The 21,333-nt window shown below is 36.5% G+C and overlaps 2 protein-coding genes across 2 annotated transcripts; both read right to left on the bottom strand.

Moving 5' to 3' along the window:
- Positions 1-103: 103 nt before the first annotated feature.
- On the bottom strand, positions 104-13,522 carry txndc5 (thioredoxin domain containing 5). The gene is made up of 10 exons (XM_058376357.1): positions 13,211-13,522; positions 12,453-12,605; positions 10,729-10,834; positions 10,401-10,497; positions 9,682-9,797; positions 9,468-9,554; positions 5,301-5,450; positions 4,704-4,786; positions 3,371-3,500; positions 104-1,286 (listed from the first exon to the last, which is right to left on the bottom strand). The coding sequence occupies exons 1-10, from the start codon at positions 13,396-13,398 to the stop codon at positions 1,164-1,166; spliced, it is 1,233 nt and encodes a 410-aa protein (XP_058232340.1). The 5' UTR covers positions 13,399-13,522; the 3' UTR covers positions 104-1,163.
- Positions 13,523-14,175: 653 nt separating this feature from the next.
- Positions 14,176-20,379, bottom strand: bloc1s5 (biogenesis of lysosomal organelles complex-1, subunit 5, muted). The gene is made up of 5 exons (XM_058376358.1): positions 20,187-20,379; positions 17,943-18,025; positions 17,687-17,816; positions 17,185-17,243; positions 14,176-17,047 (listed from the first exon to the last, which is right to left on the bottom strand). Exons 1-5 carry the CDS (start codon positions 20,203-20,205, stop codon positions 16,874-16,876), a joined length of 465 nt encoding a protein of 154 aa, XP_058232341.1. The 5' UTR covers positions 20,206-20,379; the 3' UTR covers positions 14,176-16,873.
- Positions 20,380-21,333: the final 954 nt, after the last annotated feature.

Raw genomic sequence — 21,333 nt, 5'->3', positions numbered from 1 at the left:
AGTACTCCAGGTTTGTAATTCCAAGCCACTGTATCTGTGTGCAAATTTGTTGATATCTTTGGCACCCTTTTAGGAAGTATTTTATAGAGTTATTAGAGCCCAATTTTGGGATTAAAAAATTTTAATGACATTTGTAGTACAATTTTTCAAATATTTTGTACAAAATCATTTGGTACTGAAATACATTTGTCTATTTCTGCATTTGCTGCATTCTACATGGACAAAATGTATGTTTCCCCCCCCCAAATTAATCTATAGGTATAGAAACAGGTATAGAAGAAACCCAGTAACATGGATTGGATAATAATCATATGCATAAAATTGCAGTGTTTTTTTTAAACATAAGTACTGGTAAAATTGACATTTCAGTATTTCAGTTTTCAAGTTTCATATGATGATAATTCTAGCATTAAAATGATACATTTTCTATTCAAAGATTTAAACAAAATGAAGAAAAATGTGAGAAAGGACTCCTAGAAGCTGTGTTTTGCCTGCACTAATGCACTGTGCACTAGCTGTAAATGAGTTTTATAACTAACTGGTAGGGTGTAATAAGTAAGCCGAGTTGGGGGAAAATATAGACCAGCTATGACTGAAGCTGGCTTTAAATTCTGAGTTTTCCCCACAAGGAAACCTTATATAACTGATATGTGAGGCAAACCACAATTGTGTAGTTTTTAATTGTAAAGAAGTCAACACAATTCAACATATAATAGGAACTGAGTGAAAAGGGCAATAAAAATGGCAGAATGAACAACCTCTTATATTTAAAACAAAAAAATTCTCCCTGAGAGCCAAGGTACAAGAATCTTCTTACAGTCACAACAAACTATTGCTGGACCAATAAACCAGACTATAATGCCTACCAAATGTTGAATAGACAGGTTTGGGGTAAGGAAAAGAGGAGGTATTTCTGTTCCTGGTGAAGTGGTTGTCAATCAGAAGTACCTTTTCAATCCGTTGGTCTCCAAGTAAAACAGACTTGCATTCGGATTTCATTTAATGATAAAGTTATAGTAATTGCTCATATAAAAAATAGGCAAAAAAGCTGAAGAATGGCTCTTGAATATTTCTGCAGGAGGATGTTTTCATTTATAGAAATAAGTGCTGCCTAGCTGAGAGAGAAAACATAGAACAAGATAGGTGCGAGTAATGAGGTAGTGCTACAGTTCATCTCTGGCTTGCTTCATAACAAAGCTGTGCAAGCTCTCCAAGTCCCGTCCACTGTTATACTCTTCAACCAGTTGTCCTCCTCTGAATATCAGCAGTGTCGGGTATCCGTTCACCTGCAGTGATGAAACATCAACAAAAGATTTGGTTCAATATGTAGGGTTTTTTTCTTTATTCCAAATCAAAATTAAAATTTCACATCAATATTAATAACACAAAATATAAAATATACCTACTCTCCTTGAACGTTTTGGAAAGAGAAAGGTCAATTCTTTTTTGCTATCCACTGAAGACATTTACATTTAACATCAAAAGATAAAAACTAAATCAGAATTTCAGCTTTCTTGATATTTACTAGTTTTGTTAAACAATTTAGAACATATAACCTTTGCTGTCAGACCACCCAATATTTAAGTGAATAAAATGATCAGATTGGAACAGACAAGAGATAAGAACAGAAAAGGGAATTGCCCTTAATATTTGGTTGCATATCCATTGCTTGTAATAACTGCATCAAGCCAGAACCAAATGACATTATTTCAGTTGTTGCTTGTCTTGGGGCATTTCCCTTTTCAGTCTCCTCTTCAGGAGGTGAAATGGATGTTCAAGGATAGGTTTTGGTGAGTGACTTGGTGCTTTTGCTGGACATTTCAAAAATTTTGTATTGTATCAGCTCTGATTTTTTCTCCATTCTTAGCTTAAAGATGCTGTTCTTACAGACAGTTTTTTTGGTATTCATGCTACTTTATCCTTCTTAACAAATGCAGTCTTTACAGGTGAACCCAGGGCTCAAACCAAAACTAGTCATTCAGCAATATTACATGTTTTAAACAATTAATCTAACAGAGCACATCTAGGCAACAAGAAACACCAGTCAGTCATGTGTTCCAATATTTCTGATTCTTGAAAAATTGGTGGGTTTAAACAAAGGCCATGTACAAACAATATCAAGAATGAAAGCTGACATTCTATCATACCCATTTTGGTCACAATGCCAAATGTCTACAGTGTACAGTAAAACAAAAAAATGATTGCCCTTCCTAGAGGGGACTGTATATACAGTCAGGTCCATAACTTTATTTTGCCTCTCTATACCATCGAAATGGATTTAAAATCTGATCAAAATGTAGACTTTTTAGCTATAAATCAAGAGAATTAACAAAAATATAGCATTAACTGTTTAGCAGCCATTTATTTACATAGTTTCTCCATTTTCACAGGCTCAAATTTATTGGACATGTACCATAATTTTAAGAATTATTTTTAATACTTGGAAGAACATCCTTTGTAGTCAATGACTGCCTGGAGTCTGGAACCCATACATCAAAAATACATTAAAAAATATGTTGTTTGCTCCCTTGAATGCATTTCCAGGGCTTTACTGCAGCCACCATCAGTTGCAGCATGTGGGAAGGTTCCATTTCTTTACCTTAGAAACTCCTTGATTGCTTTTGCAGTATTTGTTTCTGTCATTATTCATCTGTACTATGTAGTGACGCCCTATCAGTTTTGCAGTATTTAACCGAATCTGACCAGAATGTATAACTCTAATATACACTTTAGAATTCACCCTGATACTTCCATTAACAATCACATCAATAAACACCAGAGACTCCCATATATGCTCACAAGATTTGACAGATATGCCTTGTTTTGGCTTGTGATCCCTTCTTTTCTTTCTCCAAACTCATCTCTTCCCATCGTTCTGGTACAAGTTAATCTTGGTTTCATCTGTCCAAGGAATGTAATTACAGAACTGGGTAGATTTTGACTGGGATTTTATCTAGCTAGTCTAGTTTGATCTGGTCTATCTGTTCTTGAGTGTTACCAGTGGTTTTCCTCTTGAGGTACAACCCCTGTATTTACATTCATGAAATAGTCTCTTGATCATAGACTTTGATAATGATACCTCTGAGTGTGCTTGGAAGGACACAGAACAAATTATCTTTGAAGCTGAATGCTTCTAACTGCTGCTACAAGTAGTTTGCAATTGTTTTGTACACTGTATTGTTGCCAATTATATTGCAAGCAGCTTACACTGATTTTCTAAAGTGTGTTTCCATTTAACGTACTCATAACTAGTACCTAATAAACAGGAAAGTATTTATACAAATAAAGAAATGAGACAGAGGTAAAGAAAACTAGCTATTCAAATGAAAAAAAAAAATCTTATTTGCAGGACCAGCAGTATGTGACTCACAGAAAATCTGTTGCAGAGTGTTCTCTCTACAGTACAGTCCACTTTAGCAATCTTGACATCGGTCAGGCCAGGAAAGTCCTTCTTAGACAGGTCCTCCCACACGGGAGCCAAGTTTTTGCAGTGGCCACACCTACAAAATAACACACATTGTACATTGGCATTCTGAGTATGAGTCACTGCCTTCAGAAATACAGACCTGTTTGTGACCTGCAATCCTGGGGCTTCCTTTCACAAATTACCTATCTATTAATATGTAAAATGCTAAATTGCTACTAGTTGCTAGCTAGCTGGTTAATCAATCATGTTAAATCAATGTATTCTCAGTATAATTAGCGAACACAAACAACCAAAAATATAGCAACTTCACAATCCACACACTATTTTGAGGTAAAAATAATAGTATTCAATCCACTAATAATAGTATTCAATCCAGTAGTATTGTTGCTCTTTAAACTTTTCATGTAGCTGTCATTCCAAAAGAATGGAAAAGAATTCTTGTAAGCTTTTGGTCTGTCAGTAGATGTAGCTTGAAAAGAACCGACTGTCTAAACATACCAAGCTACTTTGAGTGTTTAGCTAAGGTCATACAGTCATTAAAAAATGCTATGAAATTTAGCTTTTGGTATTTGCCTTGGTTCACTCACATAGGTTTGCTAGTTAGCCTATATCAGTAGTACAGTGTGCTAGCTTAGACGTCAAAATGAACAACAATGGCAGAAAAATGTAAACAAAGGACTGCTGGCTGAGGGAACATAATACAGAAACAATTATTTCCAAATCATCTCATCAATACATGCTTTTAATTTTCAAATAACTCAAAACTAATCTATATATAGATGATTCAACTCAATCATAGTAGGAGAATGAATTCAGAAGTCTTCAGAAACATTCTGTCTGACAACTTACAAAAAAAATGCATTCTATCTAATTGGGAAAAGCTTGTCATGCAGCAAGACAGTGACCCAAAACACACGGCCAATACACAAGCACCTCATCCGGGGAAAGTTTTAGACTGACCAAGTCAAAAAAACCGAAAGAACTCCGGTACAAGCAGTTGTGGTGTCAGTGGGTCACAGGCTTGATACAATTATTGCAAGCAAGGGATGTGTAACTTTTATTTACTTTTAGAAACATGGTCCTATACTTGCTCATCTAAAAAACTGAGTGGTCTACCGCCAAAGTTGCCAAGTATTTTAACCCAACTACAGTAGATGTAAATACCAGAAATTCTGATCTGTAATCCTTTACTGCAAGTGAAATTGTTATGCTTTTTAAGTAAAACTGTAAAACCTTTAAAATGGAAAGTCGAAAAAAGCAATTGAGAAGTACTTACCATGGAGCATAAAACTTGATGAAGGAAATCCCTTTAGCAATAGACTCGTCAAAGTTGCCTTCAGTGAGGATTTTAACATTGGACTTAAAAGAGAGAAATAAACAAACAAATAAACAGACAAGAACAGACAAAGGCAGAAATTCTTGAATAATAAGCTGCAGAGGTTTATTGATAAGATTATCTATTGTTTGTACTGATGTGGTTTAAAAGTGGTATGGACGAAAATTATGCAAAAGATGTCTACCCTAAAGTGACCTACAGAAGAAAATTTTCAGTAGCTGCATTTTGGATGTCATACTTTGTGCATCATGCTCAGATGGCTAAAACTGAACCAGACAATTCCATAGAATTGTGCATTTTCACCAGCATGTGGAAATAGAAGCTATAATGTTGGGATCGGAAGCATGATGCTAGACTAGTTGAGCTCCAAAAAAAAGGCAGAGGGGGCACACAGCTCCTCGTTTTGTACGATTATTATTAATAAACACTGAGGATATCCAAATGTTCAGTAGTATGCGGAAAATTTACATATTAAACACGAGTTTCAATAAATATTTTAATTCCACTGTTAGAAATCTTTTCACATACACGCCTTACCTCATCTTTAACAGACTCTGTGTTCTGTGGAACTTCATTGCCTTTTGCATCCTCAGCATCAGCCTGTTCTTTTAAAGAGGCAGCTGCTAACTGATTATCCACAAATTCTTTAAAGGCCTCCAGATCACGTTTTCCCCGGTACTGATCTACCTGCAAACAAACCAACCAGGTGAAGGTTCAAGTTAAAAACTAAAGCTTGCAATAAAAGGCTGAATGAAGAGTACAACGTGGTTTGTCATTTCTGTGGAAGACACCTCTGAACAAGGTTTTTGCACCAAGATGTCTATGTTTAAATTAAAAATTATCATTTTTCACTGGCCCTCTTAATAAATCTTAACATTTATCAGCTATAGAAATAAATAACATTGATTATCTCTTTAAAGGGGCACCTGTGAAGGCGTGGGATATACCCGTCCACTGATGGACAAGTGCTGTTTTGCCAACATGAATGGGACCTACCCAATAATAGGCAGGTTATTTTAATGTCATGGCTGGTCAGTGTATGAGGTTCTCAAAAGAAAAATCTTATTACATTAAGGCAGCCATTTTTCGTCCTCAGCCACTGTAGACAGTGTTAAAAAAAAGTTACCACCTAATAGTGGTGTTCATATGCAAAGTTGTTTTCCAATCTTAACATAAATATTGCAATGCAGATAGGTAAAAGAAAAATTGACAGGGAAACTGTCAATTTTCAAATACTGCAAAAGTCCAGTCGTAATTATTCGAACCAAAAAAAAAAAAAACACAATTGCATGCATGGGCAGGTACGAGCAGACAAAATATTGAAACTAAAAAAAAAATGAAAGACAAGTTCAATTGTACCCATCAAGCATTCTGGCCAGGTTTGTGGACGTTTGTCCTAACAAAAAGATGCTACAGTAATCCCCCGTTTATCACGGGAGTTACATTCCAAAACCAGCCGCGATAAACGAAAATCCGCAATACATGGACGCCACCCCCAAATGCTTTTTTTTTTTTTTTATTGTTTAAGCCGTAAATGACCCTCCCACACTCTTTAAACACACACAGAAAACATTTGCAAGCATATAGCAAGTGAATTTTTGGTAAATTCGTAGAAATCTCATTTATAGTGAGTACTGTATGCATGTATGTTCCTTGCCAGAAGCCTTAGATGGTACAGAGCATTTGGGTGACATAACAGGGCTTGCAGAAAAAAAACGTAAAAATACAACGTATACAGAACAACACGACACTCGGGACAGTGACACTCTAAAGAACTGGAGAAATCTGCTTCCCTTTCCCCAACTGCACGCATAGCCAGCAGCCAATCACAACCATGATTAAATGAATGGGGCATTTTGATTGGCCAGACTTGTTCCTCCAGCTTCCCCGCACCGTACTTTTCTTGGTCTCGAGTAAATTAACAGTATTTTATATATTATTAACATTTTACTTCATTTTAATTAATGTTTATATTTTGAAATTAATAATTATATTTTTATTAATAAATTACCTTATTTCAACATAAAAACAATTCACTATAAGGTTTGCAGATACTGCGATATACTGGGAAAATCCACCAAAAAAAATTAGTTATGTTCCAAATAAAAATACACGATATATCTGGACCGTGATATATGAACCGCAATATAGAGGGGGTCTGACTGCAAGATAAATCTAAACATTTTGACTGAATGCAAAACACTGGGCATCTTCACACATACACATATACATATATACATAAATACAAAAAGTATGTACAACACTGTAAAAGTACAACACTGAGGTTTGACAAATAATGTATTACTTGGGACATGACTGGGCGAAGCTCACAAATGTAACAACTGTTGGTGCACACAAAGCATGGTCATGTTGCTTCCTGGGTCAAAATATAATTTGGTGTCACACTCTCTTCCTCTCTTTTTTAATCAGTTACAAGTGCATTCATGGCTGGCCACTGGCTGATTAGACATGTGGAGATGACGTAAGAGATAAATGTTAAACCACTGATAAAAGTGCTCTTTCTTCTCATCACTACCGACCAGACCCATGTGATACACAATTGTTGTGATTTTAACCTGGGAGATTAGTGTTTATCTATTCAACCCAGAACCCCTTTTTGTACTATATATTTGAGTATAGTATATAAAATTAACCTTAACTGGATTACTAATGTTATATGCATGTTTCTCTCATTTTTTTGTTTTTATTTATTTATTTATTTTAGGGGCTATTCTTATGAGGATTTTAGTCTTGTGGTTGGTGAACAGGAAAGTACTGGGAGACACTCTTGTTTATGTTGCAGGCTACCTAGATGAGTTGTAACAGTTAGCACAATGCAGGGACTTCTTGACCTCATCACTAAGGGGATGGATGAATGAGACTAAACACACCTGCTACATATCCACAAATTAATTCATTGGCAAGCCTTGTGTTGCAAAGTGATCAACTGAAATTCTATCATGAAGGTTGTGGTGTCGTGTTGAAACTTTATCAGAGCAACTGGGCAAACGTTTTGTCTATGCTACACTGATTAGAAAACCACAAAGAAGTCAGATGGCCGAGTCGAGTTTTGAGATGCTTTTATGAGCTGCCTTTATTTTTTAATCCGCTTTTTTTTTCCCCCAGACCAAAGGCCAAACTGTCAAAGAGCTGACTGACCCAGACTGGAAAGGGTCAGTCAACAGACATGACAGAATTGCTGAACAGCATTAATCTGCAAATTCCAACAAGGAAACCCTCGGCTGTGATAAGGGCATATTCTACAGAAAGTGGGCAGAATTTCTCTTTTTTCTGATGAAAATCAATCTGTTTTACTTGGCCTTTTTTCACTAAAAGGAGAATTCACATCAAATTTCAGACCTCACCCAATCATAACCTGGTAAAATAAAGGGGTTTAGAAATGAATAAACAAACAAATAAATAATCTAAATAATCTGAAGCTTCATAGAAAGAATTTCTCTCAGTCTATCTGTAATATTTTGCACAGGAAATCTCAATTCTTTGTGTGTACACAGCAGTTCATTAATTCATTTACAAATGCAATCTACGTCTGTGCCACTCCTTTCCCCCTAATTTCAACTGTTATTTTCCACAAAGAACGAGATCTCACATATTTCCACAAAGATTACATATTTCTCTTCTTGAATAAGTCATTTGAATCGATCGTTACTACAGCGGACATAATATTTCTAACTAATTTAGAGAAAAAATATTGCAAAATTACTCACTTGCAGATGTTGCACTCAAGATCCGATGATCCCTAGCACATGCACTTTTTTACAGTCACGCTTAACTTACAGTAAAAGTAGCTCTTGCGATGTAAATTTCTCAAGCATTACTCCTCTGGCATGGACAGAATTAACATTCACCTTACAGAATTAACATTCACCTTACACCGTACAGTTCCTTAAGCCTGGATTAAGGGATAATCCGAAAGTCTTCACTGATAATAGCAACAAGGAGGTCGGGAGTTAAACTTCCAATGTACTTCAGTGTGAGTGCATCCATCATTTGATGAATAATAAAGGGTGTTGATAAAATTTCAGGTGGACAGATGAACATATTGCATTCACAACTAGGATAAAGCATCGTTTTCTGTATAAGGGGTTGTTTTATGCTCATTTTCAAAGTATTTTCTGAAATAAAATCATGCTAAGTGAAAAATAACAAATCTAAAAACACTGAATGCTAACAACATATTCAAATGTGACCACTTTCTAAAGAATATGCCAGATGTATTCAAGAGAAATCATTCAAAGTCATTAACACGACTTCAATGACAAAGTCTACATTTTTCCTGCGAAACTGAAGTCATCAATTTAGAAACCACTGATCCAATTCCAAGACATAAATTGTATCGAAGATTTAGAATTGCTCAAGAGGGAGTTTGAGGTGAGAATGAAATTACAGCAATGAGGTTAAATATCAGTGATGAATTTATACATCAGCCACTGAGACTGGCTGTGACAAGATTTGAAAAATGTCTCATCAATAATGTGGCCTCAAAAAACCTGCCCAAAGGGCAAATTTCTGCGTCAGGGAAAGAATATATATAAGGGAAGAATTATGTTTCCACGATTTAGAGTCTTTGCACCAAAAGCACATTAATCTGCTAATTTTTCTTATTTACTTGGATCTACACACAAATTTTCACAAATGACTGTTCCCTAGCATAAGACCACTGGAAAAGAGTATATTCCTTACCTTTTCTCCATCTTTAAAGAAGAGCAAAGTGGGGTAGCCTCGCACCTGGTTCTCTGAACAGATCTCATAATGCTGAGTACAGTCTATCTGCAGCAAACAACAAACACAAACACAACATGAAACATCACAAAAGAAATCTTTTATAAAATTCTATATATAATGTCAGAACTAGATCATACAAAGACAACTTCATCAACAGTATTAATAGATGTACCTTGCCAATCTTGACCAAGTCCGAGTGTTCGAAGCTAGTGGCAAGCTGCTCCCATGTGGGAGCCATAGCTTTGCAATGACCACACCATGGTGCAAAAAACTTCACAAAGTGAGAGCCTGCGAAAGAAATGACAAGAAAAATCAATTTGGCTTCTATCTTTTACCATCATGTCAGTGTTTTAGAATGTAATTTAAAAAAATTAGTGCCATTTTGACTATTTTGGGCCAAATTTGAACAAATTATAAAAAATTAGAGATCATGGAATCTAAAAAAATTGCCATAATATTCCCAAAGTAAAACTGTTTCAGGCTATACAAATGAATTTGACACAGCAAAATTAAGCACAGTCTGAGTCTGTCTTAAGTTTTCCTTTTCGATATTACAAATGTACAATAATCTAAAACGACACTGGGCCAAGCTTTTACTGGTGTGCACTGGTTTTCAGGTGTTGCAGCTTAACTGACTAAAATTGTAAGAGAATCTTAATAGAAGGTTAAGAGAAGAGTGTTACTTTTAAACCCTGCTTTGAGATAAAGAAGAAAGGAAAGTAAGCACATATAAGACATTTTATGACAAAAAGCATCCTTTAAAATGAAGTCTGTTGAAGGTGATTGATAAGCAGACATAGTGAATTGAGAGCCTTCTATCAAATTATTTTTGATAATTATAATTATATAATTATAATTTTTTTATTTTATTATTATTTTAAGCTTTCATACCTTTGGAGACATGTGATTTGAAGTTGGAGGCAGTAAGCTCATACATGCCCTGCAAAGGCTCTGGCACTTTGGGAGGCTCAGGCTCACTTTGTGGCACCTGGGAAACACAGAAATATCAAAAGACATACCAAAGGAAAATCACACACGTTTCTGCTTGTTTTAGGCAGATGGAATTTTGTTTTTACAAATTTCTAAAGCTATAAAAACAATTATCAGCTACTGACCACTTCCATTGTTTCAACAGTTTCAAAAAAAAGTATGAAACAAAAAGGCACCCAGTAGCAAATAATTCGTGCTAAAGGCAGGGGGTCAGAGAGACAGTTCTTACCTCTGGTTCCTCCTGAAGAGTTTTCAGCATCCAGGTCTCTAGGGATTGCAGGTCTCTTGGGCCCTGATATTTCACTGCCTCCTGCTCAGGTTTAAATAACTTCAAACTATACACAAAAAACACACACTTATGTGGTGCAAGCAGGTTATTTCCCTCAACATGTATAAACCTATTATCTAGAGTCTAGAAAACTGTTTAACATTTAACAGATAACCATGTTGGAGCAAAACACAGAAGCGGTTTACTACTAATTGTAGGTCATAAAAGGGTCACAGACTTGACAATCTGCTCACGTAACAATTTCAAAGAGTGCACTTTGAGTATATACACATAATATAGCAATACTGCCTCAGCAGAAGTCAAGACTCATCAGAACATGTTTCCAGTCTTAAACTGTCCATTCAGTTTTGGTTAGCCTGCACCACAGTCATGCCACAGTCAAAATAAGTCCATTCCCAATTTTGATGGTTGATACGGGCCTGTAGCTTTGGGTATTGTTCACATCTGACATGAGTTATGCACTGCTGCCACAGGACTGGCTGATTAGTTAAATTGCATGAATGAGAATGTGTCCCATGTTTGAAGATTTAAATAGAAAATCCAATTGATTTTTAAACAAATTTTTAAAAGGCTATTTTAAACACAGTTATTTTGATACATAGAAACTTTACATTTTGTTACCATCAGCATATTTCATTATAAAATATGCTGAAATCTGCCTTACAAACATTTTATAAATAAGTGTACCACATTATTTACATGCATGTTGTGTGTACAGCAATCAGATTTTAGTTGCCCAGGGCTTAAAGATGACCACTTATTACTTCCTGTACTAGTCATACCTCTGTTAACTGCAGAAACTCTCCAAAGACTCTGTGGTGGTCAGGGACAACAGAGAGATAGACAGGAAGAGAAGTACAGGGACCTAGAAAACAACTTGGTTGAGTGGGTTGGTAAGAACCATCTATTCTTTAAGGTGACCAAGAAGGTGAGGACTGACTTCAGGAGCAAGAGGACCATGACAGTAAATATCATGGGATATTTTATTTAGCTGGGTGACACCTGCAAATATCTTATTGTCTATTTAAACAACAGCCTGGAGAGTAAGATCAGTGACTACTTTCTGAGGAAGCTTAGGTCCTTTTATGTTTCCAGCAAGAGGTTTGAGACCCTCTAACAGTCTACAAGTGCGGTCTTCTCTGTAGCAAAATGCTAGCATATAAGCTGACAAGCAATAGGGGAAAAAAAACTGAAAGAAAGATAGCTGTGTCCTGGGTTCTGATGATGTGGCAAAGAGGACAGTAAACAAATTATTAACCATCCTGGACAATGAATTATAGCCCAACAATAATCCACTGGTCAAGCAGCAGAACAGCTTCAGGAACAGACTCATTCAAGCTCCCCTGTAAAAGGAGGTTGTTCATACCATCAGCAATCAACCTGTGCGCAACAGTTCGTCATGTGCCAGGACATTATTGTGTGTTAAGCCATATTCCTAGAATAAGCTCATTGGACAGTGTACTGGGGTTTAGTGGGTTAGATTTACTTTACACTTCTATTTTATCACTATTTCATCATTTTTACTTAAACTGTTGGGTTTTTTATTCATTTTGAATAGTTTTAACTTGCTCTCTTCTGTGATGTGTATTTGTAATTTCCCTGTGGGAACTCATTTTAGCCTTACAAACTAAAGATCTCAAGAAAAGTAAACTTGTACTGCTTACGTAGGATATCCCCGGATCCCATGGTTGCTGGAGCAAAACTTTGTGTCCTTTGTGCAGTCTACTTTAACCACATAGACAGGGGGAGATTCCATGCTGTTGTATTTATCTGCCAGCTCATTCCAGGTCCCCTGCAACCTCTGACAATGACCACACCTGTGCAGGACAAAGTACATGTTGTAGCTCTCCTAAAACAAGGTAATGTAAATGACCACTTTTACAAGCACAGGTCATGCAATAATAAGATAAAATAGTTTTAACGATGTACTGGTTTACAATAAACTAGATATTGACCATGACGTGAAAAAAAGACTCTCGCCACGTAGGCTGAAGGAGTGTCTCGTGCTGATGGACCCGGCTAGCTTAGACTGCCTTAGCATTGTTCTTCTGTTCAACACTTCCTGCTAGCGTGAGGGAAAATGCTACAGATTTTTCCAAACTAATGTTTATTTTGCCCAGTAACAAGATACTGTTGTAAACCATCGATGTAACATCCATTTGTAACACGAGGAATAACTATCTAGCTAACGCTACTTTTCACAGCTAGCAAACCTCAGCAATTAAGGAACTTTTTTCCATTCCAAAACCAAGACCCTGTAACCAAATGATGTGCGATAATTGCGGGGAATTTTACAAGTACTATTATTACACAGCTAGGTGTACTACAGTAGGGAATTAGATTAAATAAAGCAAGTTAACGCAAACTCTAAACCGCAATTCTAAAGATCACAGCTAGCTAGCAAAGTTAAAGAGAACTTTACCAAGGTGCGAAGAACATCACGAAGTGTGGAGCAGTCGAAATAGCGTTATTAAACATCTCCACTGTGTAAGTGTGCTTGGTATGCTCGTCCTCTTCAGTGTCATTATCGCACAATATTACACTGAAAAGAAATGCACTGCAAAGGACACTCATTAAAACGCGGTGCATTTTCAGCGCTGATGTGGCCATGATGATCCTAAAGCAAAGAGCTGCACAGTGAATGAAACGCTGCTTCAGCTTTCGGAGAGGCCCCAATCCACCGATTACTCTGCAGCAGATTCGCAACTCAGCAATTACTTGCTTATTTCATTGACTCCCGCAAGAGAGTATTAGTCACGCATTACGCTCTTGTATAGCCCGGAAAAGCAGGGTTGCCAGGTCTGAGATTTTACTACTTTCACCCGACAAACGTTGTTCACATTCACCACATAATTTATATATACACATAAAATATATAAAATACAGCTCTGGAAAAAAAATAAGAGACCACTGCCCAATCTCCAGATTTGAACCCTACTGAAAAAATCTGGAATGTCATCAAGAGGAAGATGGATGGTCACAAACCATCAAGCAAAGCTGAGCTGTTTGCTTTTTTGCAAAAAGTGGTATAAAGTTCCCCAACAGCAATGTGAGAAACTGGTGGAGAGCATGGAGCCAGAACGCATGCAAATCGGGGTTATTCCACCAAATACTGATTTCTTAATGTTATTTAGCCAAAGCATTAACACAATTTGTTTACAAATTATTTACATTTTGTGTTATATGACTTATTAAAGCTCTGCAGATACTGCATGATCTTGGGTTATTTTCATGTGTTGTCATTTCCTTTAAATATACACTCTAAATAACAATAGTTATGTTTTGAATTTAGGAGAAATATTGTCAGCAGTTCACAAAAAAAATCAAACAAAAATGTTCATTTTTCCATGTTCAATTATATATATATATAAATAATTTTTATTTATATTTTTAATACAACAAAAGTATGTGCATATTCTATCATGTATGTATTTGGGCTGTGGTAAAGATAAATTTTTTAGTACATTAAAGATTAACTATACATGATTATACATATATATACCCCAAAATAAAAATAAAAAATCATCCGCAAGTCCAAGTTCTGCCAGTGTTGTTAAATCAATGTGGCTGTTCAAAGCATCAGCAGTAAACAAAGTAGCACTCCTTTACCTTTGTACAGTATATACTGTATAAACAACATACAGACATCAGGTGACATGGAGGAAATCAACAATTCCTAATGCAGACTTTCCACTTTTGTCCCACAAGGCTCAGTGCTTGGTCCGCTTCTGTTCTTCTTCCATACCCACTCTCTTGTTGACGTTATATCCTCACATGAGTTTTCATACCACTGTAATGTAGATGATGCTCAACTTATCCTCTCCTTTCCTGCTTTAGACACTCTTGTTTCTTCTTCAGACACTCATGCAGCTAATCACCTGAAGCAAAAATTAGCTGTTGTTTGTCCCCGGGAGATGCATCCCAACATCAGGATCTTGTGATCTGCCTGGACAACTCTCAGATCTCACTACACTCTCTCTGTCACTGCACACAACCTTTGGGTAATCATTGGCAATCATCTGTCCTTCTCACTGCACATTACTAAACTGGCACACTCATGCTGGTTTTTCCCATACAGGATTCATCAATTTCTATCTACTGAGGCATGCAGGTTCTTACAGTCCCTTGTTGTTTCAAGGCTGAGCTAGTGCAACTTGCTCCTAGCAGATTTGGCTTTGCATGCTATTCATCTTCTGCAACTGATCCAGACTTGTCAAATGCAAAGAAACTAAATGTCCAATATCTTGAATATTAAATATTCAATGTTCTACACTATTTCTAGGTCCATATTTAAATGGGAGCATATAAAAATTGACCATGTTAACTCCTTTGCACAAAAGGTCAAGTTTTCTTTAAACCTTATCCATTCCATTAAACATTCAGAGAAAGAGTTTAGATGACACTCCAGTGTATTTTACATCATAAATCATCAGGTTTTACAAACTAGTGGAGTTCATGCCATATGTGCTGTCATTAGAGAAATACCAAATAATAAAAATTCTGAAAATCATGTAAATGTAACTTTATAACTCATAACTGCTGGCAATATAATTACATTTAATAATTTAAATTAAATGCAAAAATGGGAGCATTTTCACTAGCAGTTTCAGAATTTTTTCAGTTTTAGAATTACACACTAATCAACTGTAACATTAAAACCACATGCCAAATATTGAGTAGGTCCCCCTTGTGCCACCAAAACAGAGAGAGACATGTCAATACATCAATTCAAAAAACCTCTGAAGGTGTGCTGTGATATCTGGCACAAACCCGTTAGCAGCAGATCCATTCAGTCCTATAAGCTGTGTGGTTGGGCTTCCATGAATTGGATTTGCTTGTCCAGCACCTGATTCTGGATCAGATTGAGAGCTGGAGAATTTGGAGCCAAATTCAATACCATGATCTCTCTGTCATGTTCCTTAAACTATTCCTGAACAGTTTTTGCAGTGTGGCAGAGCACATTATCCTGCCACTGCCATTTGAGAATTACCATTGCCATGAAGTGATGCTTGGTCTGCAACAATATTTAGGTAGGTGGTATGGGTCAAAGCATCCTACACATGAGGACCCATGGTTTCCCTGCAGAACTTTGACCAGAGCTCCTTCCCATAGTGCATCCTGGTTCCATCTCTTCCGCAAGTAAGCAATACTGCCTGGTGCCCTTTATACAAAAAGTAGTATTTAGCCAAAGGTTTTACGGTATAACACTCAATACAGTACTCATTGTAGGCCTGGAGGGCCACACAAATTTTGCCCATGAAGCTGATGAACCTTCTGACACAATCCTGGAATGTAGATGTGTTCAATGCACCTCATAATTAATTAAAAACTAAAACATGTATATTAAATTATAAAAACAATAGGACTTATTCTGTTCAAAATTTATATTTTGGTAAATTATACCTGGTATAATAATCAAACTTTTCTTTCTAGACGTTTGAGATGTAAAATGCAGATACGCATCTGTGTATTTATATCTTACATATTCAATATGCACATTAAATGGCCTAAAATGTAGACATAACACACATAAGAGGGTCTTCCCTGAACTATTGCCACAATGTTGGAAACACACAAAAGTCCCGAATGTCTTTACATAAAGACATGGTTTTCCAAGGTAGGTGTAGAAATACAGATCTCTGAACTCTCAACCCTATTGAACACCCTGGAGGTCTAGATCTAGACGTTCTTTCCAGACATTAATGCAATACCCTTTTGTGCTTCTGTGGATGAATGGGGACAAATCCCTGCCCTTGGTCCAAAATATAGTGGGAAATCACCTCAGAAGACTGGAAGCTGTGATAACAGAGGGATACACCTCAATAGAGCTTCAAGGAATTCAGTGAATTACAGTCACGACACTCTTAATAACTAAATCTTTTTAAGTAAACCCCTCATTTTCTCTTAAATTTGACCACATATTGAATTCCAGTACTTGCAGACTAAATAAAGCAAGCATGAAGATTCTCTGAAAAACAAATTAGGGTTCCTAATTTGTAGGTTTTTCTGTGTACGTTGTATAGCAAGTGGCAGAAGAACATAAAAAAAAAATACTGTCCAAAAACAGGAACATCCATGAAAGGCATCAGAAGTGGGAAAACTTGGCATGGTCTTTTCTTATCTCACTGTACTGGGTACTGAGTCTGCCCACAGCTTTAGCATGCTCCTCGTCCACCTCCTCCCTTAGCCGAGACTGCTGTTTCACAAAGTCCTCCCAGTCTGCTTTGTGTTTCTCCATACCCTCCTGAAGAACTATGCTCTACACACACACACACAGAGAGAGAGAGAGAGAGAGAGAGAGAGAGAGAGAGAAAGTTTCACATAATCACATAATTTAGTCTGCACTTTTGTATTTTATTTTAATAATTTTCTTGCAGAAACAGTCTGTGGATTTACATATTGTGTGTCTAGCTCCCTCTCCGGGATTCTCTGCATCCTATGAGTTACAGCTTCCACTGTGTAAGAGAAGGATTTTTTTAGTAGCTAATTCAACAACTCATGTCCTGTGTTTTTTTCATAATTGTATAACAGTATACTATATATTATATAAAAATGATCAAAAATACATTATTTTCATTATATACACATTAAGTTCACACTGAAATTAAGGTTATGATCAAACTAGATTCCCTGTCATCAAACCAAAACTACTTTTGAATAATGTCAGATCCACATGCATTCATTTTTTCATTCATCTTTGCTAATCATTGTTCAAGATTGTGGTGGATCCGGAGCCTAACCCAGAAACACCAGCCCCGAAGAATACTTGAATGGGAAGACAGTCCATAACAGGCCACCAGACACCAACAAACAAAAAGTTAAACAGAAACTATAACAACAGAGCCACACTTAATCACATTCAATCTTGTTAGAATAATGAAAAAACATTTCTACATACAGCAGCTGAGAGCTTCAGGTAAATTTGCTTGCATGTTGTTGGTGCATCTGGGCAATACTTGCTCATTGGTCTCAATCACCAGCTTGTTCAAGTTTTCTAACAGACGGCACTCCCTAAAGCCCCGCTTCTCCTGTGGGGCAAAAATATTCAGTAGGGTTGAGGAAGAAATAGCATATGATGCCATAGCCATTTTAATCATAATCATAAAGTAACAAAAGTAACACAACAAACAAAGCAACACAAAACATATTCTTACCTCAAATTCTCGTACAAAGTACCTGATCTCTCCTTGTAGGACTGGCCTATGGTCCAGTAACCTTGACTGAATGTCACCAACATCTGCTTAAAAAAAACATATACTAAACCAGTAGCCAATTTTCTTTAAGAAATTCACATATACAAACTGTAAGACTGAGTACTGCAAAATAAGTACTTACAGCACTTGCAAAGCACTGCACAGTTATTCCACATACTACTACTTCTACTTATTATTATTATTAAAAAATAGTCCCTCACTGCCAACTGTCTCCAACCCCAAAATAAATGAACACTGCACTCTAATTTTCCTAAATGTACAAATAAATAATGCTCCCAAATGCAACAATAAATATTCTCCTGAACACTACCACATCAGCATCTCAAAAAATACTAGCATTTCATTTGATTCAATTCAATTTGATTTACAATGTTACGGTCAAAATTTGATATTAAGAAAATATTTGAAAAAAAAAAATTAAACTGTAATCAAGTAATCAATAAAAATATTATGAAACCTAAATAAAACAAATGGCAAAGCGAGAGCAGTGGGGAAACAATAAGGGACAGAAAATATGATTAGAGCAAGGCAGCACTGGAGCTACTAGGCACAGCAAACACTGGGACATATGGTGATACTTGTGTCATTATAAAAGTCAGTGATTTAAATGACTAGATGTAATCACTCTGATAAATTGATTATAATCAATAATTTATTGTGTATTTATTGTCACTGTCAAAATGTGTGCAAAAACACCTGCTGGGTAAAAAATAATTCATGTTTTTATTTAATTAATTTAATAGTCTAGCAAGGTGATTCGCCTTTGAAATCATCATCATCATCATTTACACCGTCATCATTCGTCATGATTGAAGAGTAGACTTAGACTAGATTCTGAAAGTTGGACACATAAATCGAAGGATACCAAATCAAACTGTATCACTCACTCACTCATAGATTCAGTGGATATCAGATCATTGCTATGTCCAAATGGAAATCGTATCACACTGTAGCCTGATGTTTACAGCCCTAGTTGATTGCAACATAGGGTGCCAATTTATTCAGAACTGCTGACAACTTGCTTTGCTTTTTATTGTGGCAAAAACAGAGCTAAAAAAGTAGACAGCATGTTTCACTCTTCCATTAAAGATATGACTCTTTTATGGTAACATGCAGGACCTTGCATAAGCATCCATTACAATGCTAAAAAACTTAGCTCTGGTAAAACCATGTCCCATCAGTGACATAGGGAATTAATCAAATTACCTAGACTTGTGGGAAATTAAAGTGTAACATAATTTCAGAGGTTGCCAGAGTTTGTTAGAGAACATACATGCATCATGAAGGCACATAAGCTATCAAATGAAGCCCATAACAAAGAGTTGCTCATTAGGGATCTACACCAATCAGCCATAACATTATGAGCAGTGAGAGGTGAAGTGAATTATCTCCTCACTGATTATCTCCTCATCATGGCATCTGTTAGTGGGTGGGATATATTAGGCAGCAAGTGAACATTTTGTCCTCAAAGTTGATGTGTTAGAAGCAGGAAAAATGGGCAAGTGAAAGGATTCGAGCGAGTTTGACGAAGAGCCAAATTGTGATGGCTAGACGACTGGATCAGAGCATCTCCAAATCTGCAGCTCTTGTGGGGTGTTCCCGGTCTGCAGTGGTCAGTATCCTTTAAGTCCTGTAAGTATCCTTTAAGTGCTGTGGGCCTCACCTCGCAACTTACAGGACTTAAAGGATCTGCTGCTAACATCTTGGTGCCAGATACCACAGCACACCTTTAGGGATGTAGTGGAGTCCAGGCCTCAATGTGTCAGGGCTGTTTTGGCAGCAAAAGTGGGACCAACACAATATTAGGCAGGTGGTCATAATGTTATGCCGGATCAGTGTATATATAAAACTGCTCCATCATGTCAAGGCATATTGTCAAGAGTGTTATATAAATAATATTAAATTGAAATTGCATCAGGCCATAATCGCATTTCTTTGTACGGTGCATGACTTGTTTTCACGTGATGCCTTTTGGTACTTGCCATGGGAAAGTAAAAAATCAGTTTACCTGAGTACTTTACTTACACCTTTCACTGAAGTCCCATGTGGCTAGCTAAAATGTAATAGTCTAGTTCTTTTTCTACAATTACTATTACTGACAGTTTTGCGTAGTTACAGCGTTTCAGTAAAAGAATAAAATTGTGCAGCAGCTGATAATGCTCATGTGTTGACATTCTTACTTACCGTGGGCTATTTTATCCATGTTTACGAAACGACACAAAAAAGACTCGTGTCTATAGCCGGTTCATCAAAATATACCGTTTTTACGCGGTGTGAAATAATAAAATTGGATATAATTTGCTGATCAACGCTAACAAACGCTCTCGAACAGCAATGGCTAAACGACAACAACTTTCATGGCTTGAGGTTTAGAGCGTTTGACAGATCACTTTAGTCGCATTAGCGCCACCTAGTGAACGGGAGTGTATATTATTATTATTATTATTATTATTATTATTATTATTATTATTATTATTATTATTATTATTATTATACAAAGCCAACATTCTGTTTTTCTTCATCATCATCATCTTCATTTTTAACCTCGTATAATAGTATATAACTTCTCACACTGTTACATGTTACAGAAACACTGTTTCTATTACATAAATGTTCCATGATTTTTCCATGTGATCCAAATGTTCACCACCAGGCCAGGATGTTCATGATTTAAACAGTTCACAAATCTCACAAACACACACCTGTATGCAGAAAGCCTCAAGCCCCTCTTGTCTCCCTAAGCCAATGTAGCTAGAACAGAGACTCTCACTTCATTTCTCTCTCTATCAGTGACGCACTCTCGATCCATCTCTCTATCAATCTACAAGTAGCACACACACAATCTCGCTCAACAGTCTACCTGTACCGTTCTCTCACACCATCTGCCTTTCTACGTATAACACACTCTCTCTATTCATCTCTCTCTTATTCTGTTTGCATGCACATGACTTTACATGAGTCATTTTTAATGTAAAATATAAAATTGCTGTAAAGATTGCTGAAAAGTAAGAACACTTTTAAAAATACAGGTGTTAATAGTTTCTTGTTACCAATTAACAAAATGGAAAGTAAACGAACAGAAAATAAATTCAAATCAAATTAATATTTGGTGTGAGCGCCCTTTGCCTGCAAAACAGCATCAATTCTTCTAGGTACACTTGCACACAGTTTTTGAAGAAACTCAGAAGGTAAGTTGTTCCGAACATCTTGGAGAACTAAGCACAGATCAGTCTGCTTTGAAATCTTTGCCTGAGAGAGACCTTGCTGATGCAGTATAACTACCTTGTGTCCTGTAGCTGTGCTCTTTCTTACCATGGTGTATGACCTGTGA

The sequence above is a fragment of the Hemibagrus wyckioides genome, linkage group LG23, assembly GCF_019097595.1.
Source record: "Hemibagrus wyckioides isolate EC202008001 linkage group LG23, SWU_Hwy_1.0, whole genome shotgun sequence".
In the NCBI taxonomy this organism is placed as follows: Eukaryota; Metazoa; Chordata; class Actinopteri; order Siluriformes; family Bagridae; genus Hemibagrus; species Hemibagrus wyckioides.
Note: the sequence above shows the minus strand (reverse complement) of the source record. Positions and strands in the feature narration are given on the sequence as shown.